The 18,985-nt window shown below is 45.1% G+C and overlaps 1 protein-coding gene across 4 annotated transcripts in view; it reads right to left on the bottom strand.

Annotated features, from left to right (window-relative positions):
• The window catches only part of PALB2 (partner and localizer of BRCA2), a 34,676-nt gene that overhangs the window by 10,031 nt on the left and 5,660 nt on the right, over positions 1-18,985 (bottom strand). For all 4 annotated transcript variants that reach the window (XM_066576529.1, XM_066576528.1, XM_066576530.1 and 1 more), the window contains exons 3-11: positions 14,760-14,819; positions 14,229-14,340; positions 11,439-12,989; positions 4,870-5,885; positions 4,482-4,550; positions 3,302-3,466; positions 3,129-3,214; positions 1,394-1,555; positions 547-663 (exon numbers count right to left, since the gene is read on the bottom strand). In XM_066576529.1, the coding sequence (XP_066432626.1) occupies positions 547-663; positions 1,394-1,555; positions 3,129-3,214; positions 3,302-3,466; positions 4,482-4,550; positions 4,870-5,885; positions 11,439-12,989; positions 14,229-14,340; positions 14,760-14,819 (3,338 nt within the window). The remainder of the gene's footprint in view (positions 1-546; positions 664-1,393; positions 1,556-3,128; positions 3,215-3,301; positions 3,467-4,481; positions 4,551-4,869; positions 5,886-11,438; positions 12,990-14,228; positions 14,341-14,759; positions 14,820-18,985) is intronic.

Here is an 18,985-nt window from a genome sequence, read left to right as displayed (position 1 = left end):
GGTCGATGAACCAATGCGATGGCTGTGATTGGATCATTGAGGGCTGCATTGATTGGTTCTTGAACTACTGCTCAGCCAATCGCAGCCATCGCATCGTGGAGACAGGATTTATGAAATGGCTGAGCTGCGGGATTGATTGGCCAATTCATGAATCATGCCTACACAACGAGATTCAGCCCCTTCACTCACTGCAGTGGGGCCGGATGTTGGCATTGGGGTCGGAGCTGGAAGTGCAATAGAAGGTATTGATTTCAGTAGGAGCTATACCTTCTATTGCACTTGCGGCTCTGACCCCAATGCAGATGGAGCCGTCAACATCCGTCCTGCTGCAGTGAGTGCGAGGGCTGAGATCAGCTGATCACTGGAGGTCCCAAGTGGTGGACTCCTGCCAATCAACTACTGATGACCAATCCTGAGGATAGATCATCAATACTGTGAGATATTAAATGCCCACAAAACCCCTTTAAGTGGATTTTTGGAACAGCTGGTGCAAGATTAGTGCAATCTTACTATATTTTTAATTTTTGGTGTAAACACCTGACTCACCAGAGAACTAGATTGTTGTCCACAGTAAATCCAACCAATGCCTCTCTCTCGCCATCCACTTCAGAGAAGGCCACAACGCTGTCTTTAGGGGCCACTAGGGTATGTGAACCAGTCACGCTGCAAAAAGATAGATCCATAGTATACATCACTGCCTAACCCCTGGAAAAGTCCCATCATCCATGATAAATGGATATTTCTCTGTATACTTTCATATGACGGTCTCACAGTCCAGAACATTTGCTAAAGGGAACCCTGTCACCAGCTGACACCAATGGCACAGTGCGCTCCAATCCCAGCCACTCTTCCTTTAAGTGATGGGTGACGTGTTCTATGTCATTCAGAATCCCATTGACATCTCCGCCATGGATCAACGCATGTAAAGAAGAACCAATTGACTCTGCCAACCACAGGACTAAACAATCTGCGCACACGCCAGTCTGTGTAGCAGTGCAGACTTGGACGTAACTGTGGAGGACGTAGAAGAAGATGTCATCCAAGTCATACATCACTCAAAAGTCACAATGGTCAGAGAGTGGAGTGCACTATGGTCAGCAGATATAATGCAGGTCCACCCAACAGGCAGTCCAGGCTTAATTCAGATACAGCATGGGAATAATTAAACCTCAATTCTCCAAGGTATGAGGACATTAGCCACTATAACACCAGCACTTCCGGAATGCCCCGTAACAGATTATTCCATAGTTGCCATTGGTGTCACCAGCTCCAAGTAGGTGACAGGTTCCCTTTAGTCCAGATGTCATTACTGGATTAAAACATTTTTATGTACCGACTTCCAGGCTGAACAATGCAAAAGTAAACTTATGCCAGTCTTATGTTATGACATTACCTGCCATCTGCTGATAGCTGCCACAGCTCCACCACCTGACTGTCTCTTCCTCCACTGCTGCAGACCACACGGTGCCAGGAAAGACCCTGGGCAGTCCTGGTGTGCCCACGTTTAACCAACTGCTTTTCCCAAGTATGCAGCTCTGGATGTAAAGACAGGACCCTGTGCAAAGTACGGGCAGTTGTGATCAAAATGACAGAAAGAACAGGATCCAGATCAGAAGCCATATGTACTGAGCAGCTGTGGACTGTGGCTCATAGGAAGAGAGCCCCGAAAGCAGAAGATTCCCCTCTAGGACATGTATAATACAGCCAAACATGAAACAACCCCTGTAAAGGGATATTCTCATCCCACAAAGTGATATCACTAAGATATGCCATCACTTTATTTAGAATAAAGGGGCTGCAGTGCTGGTTTACTGCTGGTACCTTTACTGTTTATCCCTGCATGGCAGCGCCCCGCCCCCCCGAATGGCTGTGATTTATCGAGCGCTGGCTCTGAATGTCTGGCGCTCGATCCAATCACAGCAATTGCTTGCTGCAGGCGGGGTATTCAAAGCTGCGTTACCAAGAAGAAAACCTCAATCACACCAGAGGACACAGCAGCCTGCCGCTGTTCCGGGGAGACCAGTGCAAGGTACCAAGACGTCGGCGGCTTGGTGAGTATTATCACCTTTTGTAGCTAGTGCTTATTTTTGGGGGAGGGCTTATATTTAAAAGAAACCCCCCTCCCGAAAATCAGGGTAGGGCTTATTTTCGGGGAAACCTGGTAGCGATCACACACAATGGCAGAGCTGGGCGCCTGTATGTTATCTTGTTATCATGACAACCCGTCGGGCCTCCGCGATTACACTGTGGGGGTCTGATGACGTCACAGAAGGAGTGCCCTCCCTCGGTCAACCCTTTACATGCCGCGATCTACATAGATCGCGGCATGTATGGAGTTAACATTGGGGGTCGCGGTCCTTACGTACCCCCACTGTTGCAGCGGGAGGCCGGCTATCGGTAACAGCTGGTTCCCACTGCTGGATGACGCGGGCTCTTTTCTGATCCTGCGCCACCCCCATGACGTAAGGTTACATCATGTTGCGTTGAGTACTACTCTGCCATGTCGTAACTAGAGATGAGCGAACGTGCTCGGCCCCGCCCCTTTTTCGACCGAATACCGCGATTTTCGAGTACTTCCGTACTCGGGCGAAAAAATTCGGGGGGCGCCGTGGCGGCGCGGGGGGTTGCGGCGGGGAGTGGGGGGGAGAGGGAGAGAGAGAGGGCTCCCCCCTGTTCCCCGCTGCTACCCCCCGCACCGCCGCGCCTCTCCCCGCCCCCCGAATCTTTACGCGCGAGTACTGAAGTACTCGAAAATGGCGGTACTCGGGTGCGTAAGTACTCATTACGAGTACGTTCGCTCATCTCTAGTCGTAACTTTACATCATATGGCGTTAAGGGGTTAATTACTAGTTTCATATTGCACACCAGTGCAGTATTATCTTTGCACAGATAGATGCACCATAGATTGGCCAAGAATTAAAGATCTGCATTAAAACAATTCAATATATACACGGCAATGCCGATCTGCCAAATGTCAAGACTATACTGTTCTGATTTAGCTGCACTTCTGTTCTAACACCTACAGGTGGCACTACCGCACCTTATCACCGTCAATGAAGTATACTTTCATGGTTGTAGTTAGAACATGTCCCTCATATGTATTTAATCACCCATGTTCTTCTCCTTACCAGATTTCAATGATTTCTAGATTACCAAGAGCGACGCACACCATGTTCTTCTCTTGGAACAACGGCAGAATTTGGATAACTGACAACTACAAAAAGAACATAACACACGACAATATCCATATGAGTGAAAGCTGAAGCACATGTACTGACAGGACCGACTGCCATCCACTTACCTCTGTGAAATTCCATGTGTGAACGCATCTCCATTCGCAAACGTCTTGGGGTCTCCAAAGACAAATAGAGTATTCACTGGCTGATACAATACAGAGATCCATACCACCAGAGGACTCCCACCAAACAGAGCACAGATCTACAAGGCATCCTCCACCGCAGGCATCCTGCAATAAGATCAGGGAGAGTATAAAACGGACGCTTTATTAGAGACCCCCATCAAGTAGTGTTGGACCTCCTTTAGCCTTCAGAAAAGCAGTCCAACCAAATGTGTCAGAGGAGCTGCTCGTCTGCTGTTCTAGCCCATCCATGCTTAGTAGGAGCAGCAGTGTTGTATTGGTCTGCAATTTATGTGACTGTGCAGAACTTATTAAATCAGAATTCTTGATATCCTCCTTTGACCCCTTTTTTTCAACAAGTTGTTTCTGTCCACAGGATACCCTTTCAATTGATACTTTTCTTCGATCACACCATCCTCCGTATACTCTCCTAGTTGCTGTATGAGAAAACCCCACAAGGTTGGCAGTGACATCCTGGCCCCAGGTAGTCTAGCACCGATGACCGGGCCTCGTTGGAAGTTGCTCGCATCGCTGGATTTTCCCATCAAAAGACCCATTTACACTGACAGTTTGAGTGACAGTTTTGAGCGATCATCTTTGCATACTTTATAGTAGCTAATTAGCTACTATAGAATATGCAAGCGGAGCAGGACAGGTCAGAGGCCGCTAATAGAATACAACTGTTCTGCATAAGCAAACAGCTGTAGTGTTCTCCGCTCTGACTGCCAGTGTCCCCCCCTCTGAGAATGTTATCAGTGCAGCCAGCTGATAACAGCCTGCTCCACTGATAAAAGCTGATCGCTCAGTTCTAGCACGCTGGAATTCAGCGATCAGCGACTCATGGACGAAAACTGTACGATGCCCTGCATTTAGAACGAGAATCGCTCAAAAGACGGCTTTGAGTTATTTTTGAGCGATTCTCATTGTGTCTAAAAGGGCCTTAATGTGGATTCACGGAAAACTTATGTGATTTTATGCTGCACTTTGGGGTCACGGGGAGAATTTCAACACAGGGAAGCTCTAATTGGAAAAGAACCAGAGTTTTTAATAAGGTGGTCATTCAGTGTAGATAAAATAGACAAAAGTAATAACAGCCATGCTCAAAATGTAGACAAGTACGGACCTTAATTTCGGAGACAAAACGTAGACGATCTCCCTTCGTATTACATTGATCAGATCGGTTTACATTTGCCTAAAAAGAATAAATCATGTTGTTAGAGAAGAAGGAAATCCTGTAACGTGTGTTAAGGGAGGGTTCACACATCGCCAGTTTATGCCAATTTTATTGCAAATCTGTGAACGCACCGCAAGTATCAAAACAAGTTCATCTTGATTACAAAACAAGAAGAAGTGCTAAAACAAGACTGTAGTACTACAAAAACAGGTGTAACAACAGCCCTGGGTAATAACAGGCTACATAAGGCTATGAAGACATGACATCACAGGTTAGATAGGGGAATGTGGTCATGCCTCACCCCCAGTAACAACTGATGGACGATTAAGAAATGTACCTCATGCTCCTGATGACTACTGGGTTTCTTCTTTGCGCACGCCGCTGGAGTGACATCCCCTGATGGAGGTAGTAGCGATTCACTATACTGCTCAGTACATGTTTTGTCCTGCGTGGCCATTTTAACCTCATTTTTCATCTCATCTGGAAGGCATCCCATTGCTCTTCTGAACGTCTGCTGGTGACAAGGAGTAGGATAGTTGCCGTGCGGTGATGAAAATATAGCAGGGGTTGAACCCAACATAGGGAAGCCGGGTGTACACCCTGAGGATACATACTCCGCTTGAGTATCTAGAGGGGCAGAACACATGGAGATTGACAGGAGGCCACTGGATGTCACTTCTTCTGTAGGAGACAGGACGTTGGGTGGTGACTTTGTCTCCACAGATCCTACAGTTGTGCTTGAGCTAAGAAAACCTTCTCGTAGAGTCTCCACAATATGACTGGGCTCAGGATCGGGCAGTCCAACAGAAGCTGGTGGGACAAGCTTGGACGCTTCTGCACCAGAATCAGTGTGTTCCCATTGAAGGGCATCAGATTGGGCTTGGGTAAAGGAATGGTTGACTGGAGAACGAGGCACATGGGTCTCATCATTTTCTTTGGAGAGCAAGAGATGAAATTCTTCTGAAGTCTCCCTAGTAGGGAAAGTCTGGTCCTGAGGAGATGCTGGTACATCGTCACCCAAAGTGGCTTGGTCGCGGTCAAGAAATGGTCCATCATCTGGGCAGCACTTGCTGGGTGTCAGTTTTGGCATTTTCTGAGATGTATCAGTATAGGCTTCTGCCGCTCCATGTAGCAGTGCTGAGCTGTCACCAGCTGGATGTGCCGAGTTGTCAATACTATGTAGGCTTTCATTGGTTAGCTTTGGGTCAAAAGTCTCTAGATGACTTATTGATTTCAGCTTTTCGAGTTTAAGGACCCCAAAGTCTTCATCAGGCAAATGGAAATCTGTAATGTCTAAATGGTGAAGCAGATTTTGTGACTTGTGTCCACCGCTGAAAAGATGGAAGGTCAAACCTTCAGGGAAAAAAGGGAGAGAAACACCAGGAAAAGGTGTAAACATCTCAGTACATTTATTCTGCCTACACTAATCATCAACTATTTATTGCTTTTTTTGTCTTCCTCTGGATCAACATTGGGGGGAGGGTAATAGCCTGAAAGGGATGGACATTTGTCTTTTTTTGGCCTATCTTACTATGTAGCTACTTTTGTAATTACAGATCCTGATTTATAGCCTGTATAAGACTCCAGAGCTGTAATCATTATTCTGTTGGTTGTTAATGGAAACAGTCAGCAAGTTTGCCAACAGACACCTCATCTTAGCCGAGCTAAGACTATAACATGTAATATTGTAATGCTTAAGAAAGGCATCCTGGCCCCTCAAACTCTTTATTGAATTTGCCACGTCCTCCGGCAGAGTTCCATAGTCTCACCGCTCTTACAGTAAAGAACCCCCTTCTATGTCGGTGTGAAAATCTTTCCTGTAGATGTAGAGGGCGCCCCCTTGTTACAGTCACAGTCCTGGGTATAAACAGATAATGGAAGAAATCTCTGTATTGTCCCCTGATATATTTATACATAGTCATTAGGTCTCCCCTAAACAGTTTTTTTCTATACTACATAACCCCAATTTTCATAACCTCTCTAGGTATTGTAGTCCGCCCATTCTGTTTACTACTTTAGCTGCCGACCTTCGAACCCGCTTAAAGGGGTTCTGTCATTAAAAACAAAAAATTTTATACTTACCTATTGCTCCCCAGGCAGCCTGCTTACCTCTTCTTCTTATCCCAAATCTTCTCCTGGAGCCGCTTGTCAATTCGGTCACGTGACCTCCAGCACCCGATTTTCTTCCATCCGGTCAAAAAGCGTACACTGCCTACCTTCCGCTTCCTTCAGGTCAATGTACGCATACGTCACTAGTGACGTGTGCGTACATTGTCTTGTGAGGAAGCGCGGAATGAAGGTAGCCGCATGAGACAACGGCACGACTGCGCACGCGCGAGACAGCGGCACACGACTGCGCACGCGCGAGACAGCGGGACACGACTGCGCACGCGCGAGTCTGCGGCGCGCTCGCCTGGGAGCACTTTACACGTGAACACTCTCTGCCAATAGAAATGTATCCCTGACACTGTTGTCAGGCAGAATATATTTCTATTAGCCAATGGAAATGCAAGCTTCTGCATATAAGCATATATATATTTTATTTATATAAATATATATATATATATATATATATATATATAAAAATAAAAGTATATATATAAAAAGCATATATGCATATATATATATATATATATATATATATATATATTTATATGCATATATATGCTATCTGTATCTGTCTACCCGTCTGTCTATCCGTCTGTATTTATCCGTCTATCCGTCTGTATTTATCCGTCTATCCGTCTGTATTTATCCGTCTACATTTATCTCTCTATGCATCTGTATTTATCCATCTATCCGTCTGTAATTATCCGTCTGCATTTATCCGTCTGCGTCTGCCCGTCTATCCATCCGCGTCTATTCATCTATATGTTTATGTGTATATACACACATATATCTATCTAGCTTTATTTGTCTGTGTGTGTGTATATGGCGGTTTCAGGCGAATGTAATTTTCTTCCCTTATGCGGCCATGATTGTCACGGCCGTATATTGGGACAAAACTAAGCCTATGATTACTGTGGTTTCTCTCTCGTTAATACTTGACCGAGAAAATATAGGACCTCCCCTATGAATACTATGTGCGTGAAAGATCAGGCGGCCGCCATATTCCCACCATTTATTTTGTTTCTTACAGTTGCTCCTACAGCGGTGTGTGTGTTTGTTTGTTTGTATGTATGTATGTGTGTATGTATGTGTATATATTTTACACACATACACACATCGCAATGCATTGTTCTTACAAGGCGCACTGCACTGGCAGACACACTCGCATATTTGCCATGCGAGATATTGGTTTGAGTTTCTCGGGCTGATATAGTGCTCACTTGTGTAAAATCAGCCACAGAGAATGAATTTAACATCACCAAAGACATAAAGCTATACATTGCCCTCTATTGTCAGCATGCTGTTATCCTGACCCTCAAGTGTCAATGCATAATGCATCCCAAGTGGCAGCGTGCCCACCCATATCACGTCTTGTATCCAAGCTAGAGGCGATACAACAGGGTCCTAGAACCTCCATGCCCGTCCGTTTCGCATTTTGAATCCAAGCTTGAGGCTGTACAACAGGGTACTAGAATCTCCATGTCCACCCGTATCACATCTTGTATCCAAGCTAGAGGTGGTACAACGGGATACTAGAGCCTCCATGCCTGCCTGTATCACATCTTGTATCGAAGCTAGAGTTGGTACAACGGGATACTAGAGCCACCATGCCCGCCTGTATCACATCTTGTATCCAAGCTAGAGGTAGTAAACAGGGTACTAGAGTATCCATGCCCGCCCATATCACATCTTGTATCCAAGCTAGAGGTGGCCCAACAGGGTCCTAGAGCCTCCATGCTCCCTGTATCACATCTTGTATCTAAGCTACAGGTGGTACAACAGGGTACTAGAGCCTGCATGCCCCCCCTATATCACATCTTGTATCCAAGCTAGAGGCGGTACAACAGGGTACTAGAGCCTGCATGCCCCCTGTATCACATCTTGTATCCAAGCTAGAGGCGGTACAACAGGGTACTAGAGCCTGCATGCCCCCTGTATCACATCTTGTATCCAAGCTAGAGGCGGTACAACAGGACATACATATATACATACAATAAGACCAGCTTTATACAGATGTAAGTGCAGTTGCGCACACTTTTGTGCACTTTTTTCTTTTGTGCACTTTTTTGTCTCTCTGAGGGCAGCCGCACATGGGTGTAAGCGTGGAACGTACATGTCCTATGCAGTGTGTAGATATATTACTATACATATTATATGTGTGTGTGTGTATGTATGTATATATATATATATATATATATATATATATACATACACACACACACACACACATACATACATACATATATCTATACACACACATCTTGATACATATACGCATAGATAAATGTATATATACATACACTCATACAATACATTGCATGGGGAATATTCCTGTTTTTACCATGTGGAGTGACTACTGTGAGTGATTTTTATGAGTGACTGCTATGAGTGACTGCTATGAGTGACTACAGTGAGTGGCTACTGTGAGATTGCAGGGAAGATCTGGAGGCCCTTGGGAAACTCTGGGTGTTCAGAGACCCAGGGAGAAACACTAGCAGATTTTGGTAGACTGCAGGCAGGACTATTCACTGCACTGGATGGGCGGAAGTAGCTTTGTGAGGGCGGAAGTGGTCAGCACAGCAAGGGGTGCTGGGAGATGACCTCCTAGCAGGAGGGGCTGAAGATGTAAACAGAGCATGGAGGTGAAAAATGGAGCCTAGGTAAGTACTACTTCTGAAAAAAACGTTTTATATGTGTTATTTACCACAGGTTGTGCCAGCGGGGCAGATTTACTGGAGAAAAAAAATACAGATTGTAATGACAGAACCCCTTTAAGCTCTGATATGTCCACAATATTCCATGTGTGCTCTGACCAGTGACTTGTAAAGAGGAAGAACAATGTTCTCGTCATGTGCCCCTAGACCTCTTTTGATGCACCCCATGATCCTATTTGACTTGGCAGCAGCTGCCTGACACTGGTTGCTCCAGTTAAGCTTACTGTTAACTTGTCACTTTTCTGCCAAAGACCTCAACTTATCCAGATCCATTTGCCACCACATTCTGTCCTCTCTTGGGTCAATCACTCTACATAGTTTTGTATCATCTGCAAATATTGCTAGTTAATTGTGCAATCCTTCCAGCAGGTCATTAATAAATATATTAAAAAGAAAAGGGCCCAATACGGCCCCCTGTGGTACCCTACTAGTGACTGTGACCCAATCAGAGTATGTACCATTTATAACCACGCTCTGCTTTCTATCACTGACCAGTTACTTACCCACCTACATACATTCTCACCCAGACCAAGCATACTCATCTTATATACCAGCCTTTTATGGGCTCAGTATCAAACTATTTGATCCAATAAGGCTCATACACAAGATACAATGACTCTCCCCGATCCAGCCTAGAACTTACCTCCACGTAGAAGGGGATCAGATTGGTTAAAAAAGTTTATTAACATTAATTTGGATATTTCTTTAGTCCCACTAAAGACGTCACTAATGTGATTGATTGCTTTTATAATATTTTAGTATAATGGTGGAGGGTGGGGGCACTTTTTTGATGTTCGAGCTAGAAACTACCCAAAGTATAACACAGGATCAGTACGGTATGTACACAGTGACTCCACCAGCAGAATAGTGAGTGCAGCTCTGGAGTATAATACAGGATTTAACTCAGGATCAGTACAGGATAAGTAATATAATGTATGTACACAGTGACTCCACCAGCAGAATAGTGAGTGCAGCTCTGGAGTATAATGCAGGATGTAATTAGGGATCAGTACAGGATAAGTAATGTATGTACACAGTGACTCTACCAGCAGAATAGTGAGTGCAGCTTTGGAGTATAATACAGAATGTAACTCAGGATCAGTATAGGATAAGTAATGTATGTACATAGTGACCCCTCCAGCAGAATAGTGAGTGCAGCTCTGGAGTATAATACAGGCTGTAACTCAGGATCAGTATAGGATAATAATTAGAGATGAGCGAGCGTACTCGGAAAAGCACTACTCGCTCGAGTAATTTGCTTTATCCGAGTATCGCTGTGCTCGTCCCTGAAGATTGAGGTGCCGGCACGGAGCGGGGAGCTGCAGGGGAGAGCGGGGAGGAACGGAGGGGAGATCTCTCTCTCCCTCTCTCCCGCCCGCTCTCCCCTACTTCAGGGACGAGCACAGCGATACTCGGATAAAGCAAATTACTCGAGCGAGTAGTGCTTTTCCGAGTACGCTCGCTCATCTCTAATAATAATGTATGTACACAGTGACTCCACCAGCAGAATAGTGAGCGCAGCTTTGGAGTATAATACAGGATGTAGCTCAGGATCAGTACAGGATAAGTAATGTATGTACACAGTGACTCCACCAGCAGAATAGTGAGTGCAGCTCTGGAGTATAATATAGGATGTAACTCAGGATTAGTACAGGATAAGTAATGTATGTACACAGTGACTCCACCAGCAGAATAGTGAGTGCAGCTTTGGAGTATAATACAGGATGTAACTCGGGATCAGTACAGGATAAGTAATGTATGTTACAGTGATTCCACCAGCAGAATAGTGAGTGCAGCTCTGGAGTATAATACAGGATGTAACTCAGGATCAGTACAGGATAAGTAATGTATGTACACAGTGACTCCACCAGCAGAATAGTGAGTGCAGCTCTGGAGTATAATACAGAATGTAACTCAGGATCAGTACAGGATAAGTAATGTATGTTACAGTGATTCCACCTGCAGAATAGTGAGTGCAGCTCTGTGGTATAATACAGGATGTAACTCAGGATCAGTACAGAATAAAGTTATGTCATGCACCTTTTCATGTAGACAGAGACCCTATAGTTCAGCCCACACCTACCTGGTTTACTCATTTCTGTTGAAGTCCTGAGGTTATAGAAGTGTCTCTGAAACTTTTCTGTATCACTAGTGGAAGCAGATATGCCAAGGTGTCCATCATGCAGTTTTCTTAAGCTGTTCACTTTCCTTCCTTCAGATGGCAGGCTCACAGCTTCCACTTTCTTTAAATCCTCTTTCATTTGTGGATTTTCTACACAAGTTTCGTTGTTTAGTTCTTTCTTCTCACAAGCTCCTGTGCCATCTCGGGAACCACCTGCTATCGGGCTCATGTCAGAACTAAATTCTAGCTGCTTGGCAATATTGTTGAGACTAGAAGACCCGGATGCAGGAGATGTTTTCTTAGGTCGTCCTCGTCTGGGTTTTGTGGTGCTGTGAGTGGATGTGCATAAAGGAGTGCTGCTGGCCTGCAGTGAAGAAGCTGAGGGGGTGCTCACCCGACGTGGCCTACCTCTTGCCCCTTTTCTGCCTGTGCCCAGGTGGCTGTTGATTACCGCCTCAAGGTCTACTTTTCTTTGGAAGCTGGTCATACGGCGGGTTGTTCGAATATAATATTCCACTGGGAATAAAAGCCCATCCACCAATGTGCAAGATTCAAGTGGGCTACGCTGTTCCTCCATAGCAGAGGGTTCTCCATGCTGCTTAACAGTTTCCACTGAAGGGTTCTCAGGGCAAGAAGTAGACTTTGAAGAACTCTTCACAACCTGAGGTATAGAAGGGGGATCAAGGGTGGCATCCGATGTCAAATCCTGAGGTGTTCCCCCAATAACCTGTGTTATGGAGGGTAACGGATCGCCCGACAGGTTCTGATGTCTATGGTTTCTATTACAATGTGCTGGTTCTTTACCTGTCTGCACAGTGTTATATGTGCTACGATCTTGAGAATGACCTGTGGCCACCTCCTGAGACTGTCCAGTATCTAGTGTAATAGTCTTCTCCTCCGGGTATATACATTCTATATACTCTGAAGGCGGCTTTACAGAGGTGGGAACAGCCTCCTTGAGGCACTTCTTAAACAAGGGTGACGAGGGAGTATTTGAGGTCTCCACGTTATTGCACTGCTTCACAAGATCATTCACGCCAAGGCCATTTCTACGCTCATTAGACTCTTGTATACGTCTTGTATTCTCTGAAACAGAATCGTAAGCAGTTTCAGTTATCTTTAGGGCTTCTTCCATAAGGCACCGTGATGAGCATCTTGTACTACTTTCAGCCTCCTTAATACTATGCGGTCCTTCAAGACTATTTACAATACTATAGACCTGGATGGAATCTGGGCAGGATCGCTTTGCAGACCTGTTTAATCTCAGCCGGCTCCTCTTGCATTGGTTTGGGTCAGGCGGCCGGCTCCTTTCAGTCTTGCTTGCTGCGCTTGGTTCCTGACTGCTACTTTCACTTCCAGAACGCGACGGTGACCTCTTATGTCCACTGAGGATTTCTGGATCCAAGTTAAAGCTAACCGATGGCTTCCTCTCCTTGTCTGTTGATAGGGTGTTGACGCTTTGTGCTGACTCGGGGATTTCTCCAGAAGCATTATTGGTGGCAGAGAGAGGACCTAGAAAACAGATTCAAGTTGTTTCAGGCAAAATTTACAAAGTATAGGGATTTTTCAATGCTATATAAATAGAGCTTCGTAACTACATAACGAAAACACCCAATTTTGTAATGTACATTGTGTTTCTATTTCTCAGCATTTTCAAGATCTCTGCTTGTCGTGAGTGAATAGAAACACTTGTTTACTTCTAGAGGCTAAAACCCCCACCTAGTTCTACATGTATAACTGAAGATTTGTAGCAATGTACCAGTGAAGGTAGGAGCTAAGACCCTGAAGTCAAGGAAAAGTGAGAGGCTCCTTTAAGTTACAACATCTGTTATACAAGCCAGGAGGACCTGTGGTCAGGCAATGGTCATGTGCCATATGCATCTAGTGAGCACTCTTTAAAAAAAAAAAAAAAAAACTGAGTTCAGATGGTGCGACTTCTGATTGGCTGCAGTAGTCACCTGACGTCCGCTGCAAACACAAACCGGGAGAGCAGCGAGAGCCATTGCACTGCTTACCGAGGGAAGAAGAAAGGAGAGTATTGCTTCTTTCGTTGTTTTAAGTCATGTCACATGTTTATTTTCTAAGTGGGACAACCCCTTTAACTTACATGGAAACGTGCCTAGACTGAAGAGTTTTATAAATCCTCAGCAGGGTGAACACCATTAGGCCAGGATGGACTTTCACCCTCTGGATGTAAACAATTTAGTCTAAATTCACTGACAGCTCACTCACATGCAGTGATCTTGAAAACTGTGATGAGCGGATACACAAAGTATATCACAAAGTTGCAGAACTTTTCATTACTTTTTCTTTGAAGAGCTTCTCTGAAGAAAACACATTTTTTCATCAATAGTTGATCAGTAGGGGCCGCTGCTCGGGACCCCCAGAAATCAGCTGACCTCAGCCCCCACACTTACTGTACCGGGTTGGATGTTGACAGCTCTGCTCTCATTGTGGTCTGAGCCAGAAGTGTAAATCAATAGGAGTTATACCTTCTATTGCACCTCTGACTCCAACCTCAATGCAACGAGAGCTGTCAATGTCCGGCCAGCTGCAATGAGTGTGGAGGCAGAGATCAACTGATTGCCGGGGTCCCAAGTAACCAATCAATCCTAAAGATAGGTCATCAATACTACATTGGGTTAAATGCCTGAAATATCCCTTTATACATGTTTTCAGATTGTATGGCGTTATAATCCATCTAATTTGAAGCCTTAGCCTCTATATTGTTTTCCATCAGGGATCACTAACCTGTTAGCACGGACACACTGCCTTGTTGGGACAGATCCTGACTTAACAACCGGTTCTGCTCTTCTATAGTCTTCTTGATGTGTGTTTTCACTCTCTCAGCTCTCTGGGATCTCTATAGGGAGAAAGAAAAAAATCTGAATTCCTTATACTGAAGTCTCCTAAGCCCTTTTACATGGAACGATTATGGTTTGAACGAGCGATAGTGAACGATAATTGCTCAGTCTAAACGCAGTGGACGATAAATTGTTCGTCGGTCAGTTTTTGAAAGGCATAAAAATCATTGTTGGCTCGTTCACTTATCGTTCCATTTAAATCGCACTCGTTCAGTCCCTCTCAGTCACTTATACAGCGAATGTGAATGATTTCTCACTTGAACGAGCCAACGTTGCATCTGCCTGTATAAGCAGGCTGGCCGAGCGAACTTTGACATCATTCGCTCGTTCAAATGAGAAATCGTCTCGCCTAAACGGACCCTAACAGAGTTTCTGTCCCCATGATTGTTTGCTTGTGTTCAGCAGTATCAGTGCTTACCTCTAAACGGTGAACCGTCTTCCTGTATTCTTTTTTCAGTAAGGCAAGTCTTTCCTTCAGCTGGAAAAGGCAAAAAGAATATACAGTACAGTATAATGTTAGTAGCTCAAATGCTAAGAAGCACAGAAAGACTGCGAGAGGCTCCAGGGAACATGCAATGAGGGATACCCTCCTTTTAGGGGAGTGGTAAATCTGCGTGTTTGCTTATGACTTTGCTGAAGGTCGGATCCGTAGGGGGAGCGGAGAATACTCACCTCCGTCCTCCGCAATGTCCTGTTGCGTTCTCGTCCTCCAGGACCTGAGGCCGGTGTTCTGTGCATGCATGCCAGACGTCATTACGTCACACGCAATGCGCAGAAGCCTGGGAGGCCAGGGAATTTTTCTAAAACCCTGTTCAGTAGCCGAGAGCAAGGAGTTGTCACTGGGAACTGTTGTATGTGTTTAATGGTCACATGATTGCTGTTATCCAATGGATAACAGTGATCATGTAAAAGTTTTTTTTAAAAAGTGTAAAAAAAAAGGGGAAAAAATTGTTTGTTACATCTCCATGAGGGGAGATGAAATTATGTACCCAAGGACCCCAGATTTATCCGTGGACCTTACCGCAGCTTCTGCACACGCGCCAGTCGCCGAAATGGCGGATGCATGCGAAAAAGCAGCGAATTGCCGTGGTAATTTAAAATCTCCCTGCTCTTGGCTACCAAATGTAGCCAAGAGCCTGTAGATTTCACGGGGGCCCGCGGTACGCGGTCCTTAATCACATGATCACCATTATCCAATGGAAAATGGCGATCATGTAAAAGTAAAACAAAGTTAAAGTTTCACCTCCTGTCACAGATTTTATCCGTGAGGGGAGGTGAAATTACTTACCTAAGGGCTCCGGCGGAATCCTTATCCACGGACCTTTCCCCAGCTTCGGCACATGCGCATATTGCCAAAATGGTGGACGCAAGCGCAGAAGCTGGGGAGGGCCGGGAAGTTTAAAATATTCTTGTTCCTGGCTACTAAAGGTAGCGGAGAGCCTGAAGCTGCTTTACCGAGGGCCGTGGTAAGCGGTCTCCAGTCTCGTGATCGCCATTATCCATCACGTAAAAGTAAAAAATAGTTAAAGTTTGAGGCCCCGTTGTGCATACAGAAAGAAGATTAGGGCCACAATGGGTATGTCTCTGAACACAGGGCAAACAGGAGTATCTATTTTGGGGTGAAAGTCTTCATTCCTATGTGTGCTGTACAAAAAAGCTGTTTTTAAAATGACACGATTGCCCAAAACATGAAAATTTAAATTTTTTCCTTCTACTTTACTTTGATTTATTCAAAACCTGGGGGGTTAAAATATGCAATACACCCCTAGATTAATTCGTTAAGGGGTCTAGTTTTCAAAATGGGATCATTTGTTGGGGTTCTCTGTCGTTTTGGCCACTCAAGGGCTCTACAAGCGGGCAATGGGGCCTAAAACACCTTCAAGCAAAAGGTCTGTTCTGGAAGTAACCGGCTGCTTCTTTCGTTTTGGGCCCCGTTGTGCATACAGACATATTAGGGCCACAATAGATATGATTCAGAACACAAGACAAACAGGGGTATCCATTTTGGGGTGTAAATCCTCTTTTTCATGTGCACTTTAAAATGACATATTTCCAAAAATATGACATTTTATTTTTTCTCCTCTAACTTGCATTAACTCCTGACAAGAAACTGTGGGGTCAAAATACTCATGCCCCCCTCAGTGAATATATTAAAATGTCTGTTTTTTAAAATAGGGTCATTTGTGGGGATATCTATCATTCTTACACCTATGACCCTTTGCAATCTCGGCTTGATGCAAGAAAACAAAATGTTCGTCAAAATGTTAATAATTAATGTTAAATTTGTACGTCTCCTACATGGTTAAAAAAACTAACATTTTTCAAATGTGCGTCCAGAATAAAGTAAACAGATAGAAATATAAATCTCATCAAAAATTTGTACAGTAGGTTTGCAAATATTTGAGATATTGCACTTGAAAATGTGAAAAAAAAAATTATTTTTTCAAAATGTTCCCAAATTTTGGCAATTTTAATAAATATACATAAATTCTATCGATCTATTTTTACCACCTACATGAAGTCCAATATGTGGCGAAAAAACAATGTCAGAATCACTTGGATATGCAAAACCTTTACGGAGTTATTCTATGTTACAGTGACACATGTCAGATATCCAAAATTTGGCCTGGTCATTAAGGCGCAAATAGGCTTGGTCACTAAGGGGTTAAAGCCATGAGGAATTAGGGATGAGGTGATAACGAACTATTTTCCTGGGACCAAGAATCCACGAGAAATGAGGGAAGGAGGAATGTGGAAAAGATGGGGAGGGTGAAAGGTAAGAGGGGATTGGTCAACAAGAAATGAGAACTATTCTAATCATGCTGAACATAATTATAGTAACAACTGTCATTTTAGTTGATGGTACAAACAAATTGTCAAATTGTGGGGTGTTGTATCACAACAGTGCTGAAGAGGAAAACATTATAAGCTGTGATCAGAAGTTAAAGAAGAGACTCCGAGGGAAAGAGAAAAGAGAAGATTAAGGTCAGAGGAAGAAACAGGATGAAAGAAGGAAGAGGGAGGGAGGGAGGAAGAAGAAGAAGAATAAGAGAAACGAAGAAAGGGGGAAGCAAGTCAGGGATGCTACAGGTGGGAATTCGGGAAAGTAAGTTGGTGAGAACATAGCAAGACCTGTGATACTTATAGTAACTCTGTTAAATGTTTACAACAGCAATAAAACCTATTCGAGCTTCAGAAGACTAACGATCGCACTTCCGCATATATATAAACTTCCCTCACAGGATGGCCCAGGTGTTGCTCCTCCGGGATGGGTCTGCGTCTCCCCTTTTCTCCTGCCACCAGGAGGGACCCCGCAACCAGACAGTAGTGGGGTCCCAAGAGCACCTCGGTCTCTGGGGATGGAAGCTTTATGTCTGCCCCCGCAGCCACATCACAAGCCCCTGTTGGTCCGGTGATCAGAAAGGCTGCGCTCCGGGCCACAGCACAGCTTTCACCGCTCTCCACCAGCGGCTTAGTAGGTCTGCAATGGGGAGAGGGGAGCAGGCAGCAGTGGATACGGCCGCTGTCCAGCCCGCGGATGAGTGGGCCATGCTAGCCCTTAAGAAGCTGCAGGCCACAGTAGCGGCCTTTTAGACGGATAAACTCCTCTGCCCTCTAGCGCAGGGGAAACTCGTGCCATTGGCACAAGGAAAGTATGGAGTCCAGGGAAAGCCGGATGAGGGGGATTATGAAAATTTGCAGCGGGGGCGCCCGGCGTGTGTGTCTATTCAGGCTAGAGATTAGGCCACACCTTCTCCTTCCGAAGACAATTGCTGTTTAATGGGTTAAGATAACTTTCTGTGTCCCGTTATCATAATCAAGCTAAAAATTTTTACCCTCTGTATGTCTGCATTACCAAACCAGGCTGCTTCTAGTTGTGTCCGCAGTGATAGCTGGGGCAATATCAGCGGGGATCCTGGGAGGCGGGATAGGTCATCACTAGTAAAGTCCTGGACAACCCATTTAAAAGGATTGTCCATGTAAACTCTCCTGCCAAATCTGACATCAAGTGTGGAAAAATGCAACTGCACTCTGAACAGTCGGGTTGCCAAGGCATCCATCTGATGCCAAACTAGTGTCGTACACTCTTCCTATTCTAATTAATGGGACCTATGCACAGCACTCACTGGGTATTGGACAAGTGCCATAGCAAATGTATTGCCCAGCACGGTGCGTGCATGTGTCTATCCACACCCAATATCTGATCGAGCAGTAAAGTATGCCTGGACAATCCCTTTAAGGCTACTTCCACACTTGCGCTGGGGAATCTGCTTTCCTGCACTGTTCATGGAACAGAAAAGGGATATCCCCATGGCCAAACGGACCCCATTGACAATAATGGGACTAGAGATGAGCGAACGTACTCGGTAAGGGCGATTTCGCAATCGAGGACCGCGATTTTCGAGTACTTCACTACTCGGGTGAAAAGTACTGGGGTGTACTGTGGCGCGGGGGGTTGCAGAGGGGAGTGGGGGGTAGCAGCGGGGAACAGGGGGGAGCCCTTTCTCTCTCCCTCTCCCCCCCACTCCCCGCTGCAACTCCACGCTCACCCACAGCGCCCCCGAGTACTTTTCACCCGAGTAGTGAAGTACTCGAAAATTGCGGTGCTCGATTGCGAAATCGGCCTTACCGAGTACGTTCGCT

The sequence above is a fragment of the Eleutherodactylus coqui genome, chromosome 8 (genome assembly GCF_035609145.1).
Source record: "Eleutherodactylus coqui strain aEleCoq1 chromosome 8, aEleCoq1.hap1, whole genome shotgun sequence".
In the NCBI taxonomy this organism is placed as follows: domain Eukaryota; kingdom Metazoa; phylum Chordata; class Amphibia; order Anura; family Eleutherodactylidae; genus Eleutherodactylus; species Eleutherodactylus coqui.
Note: the sequence above shows the minus strand (reverse complement) of the source record. Positions and strands in the feature narration are given on the sequence as shown.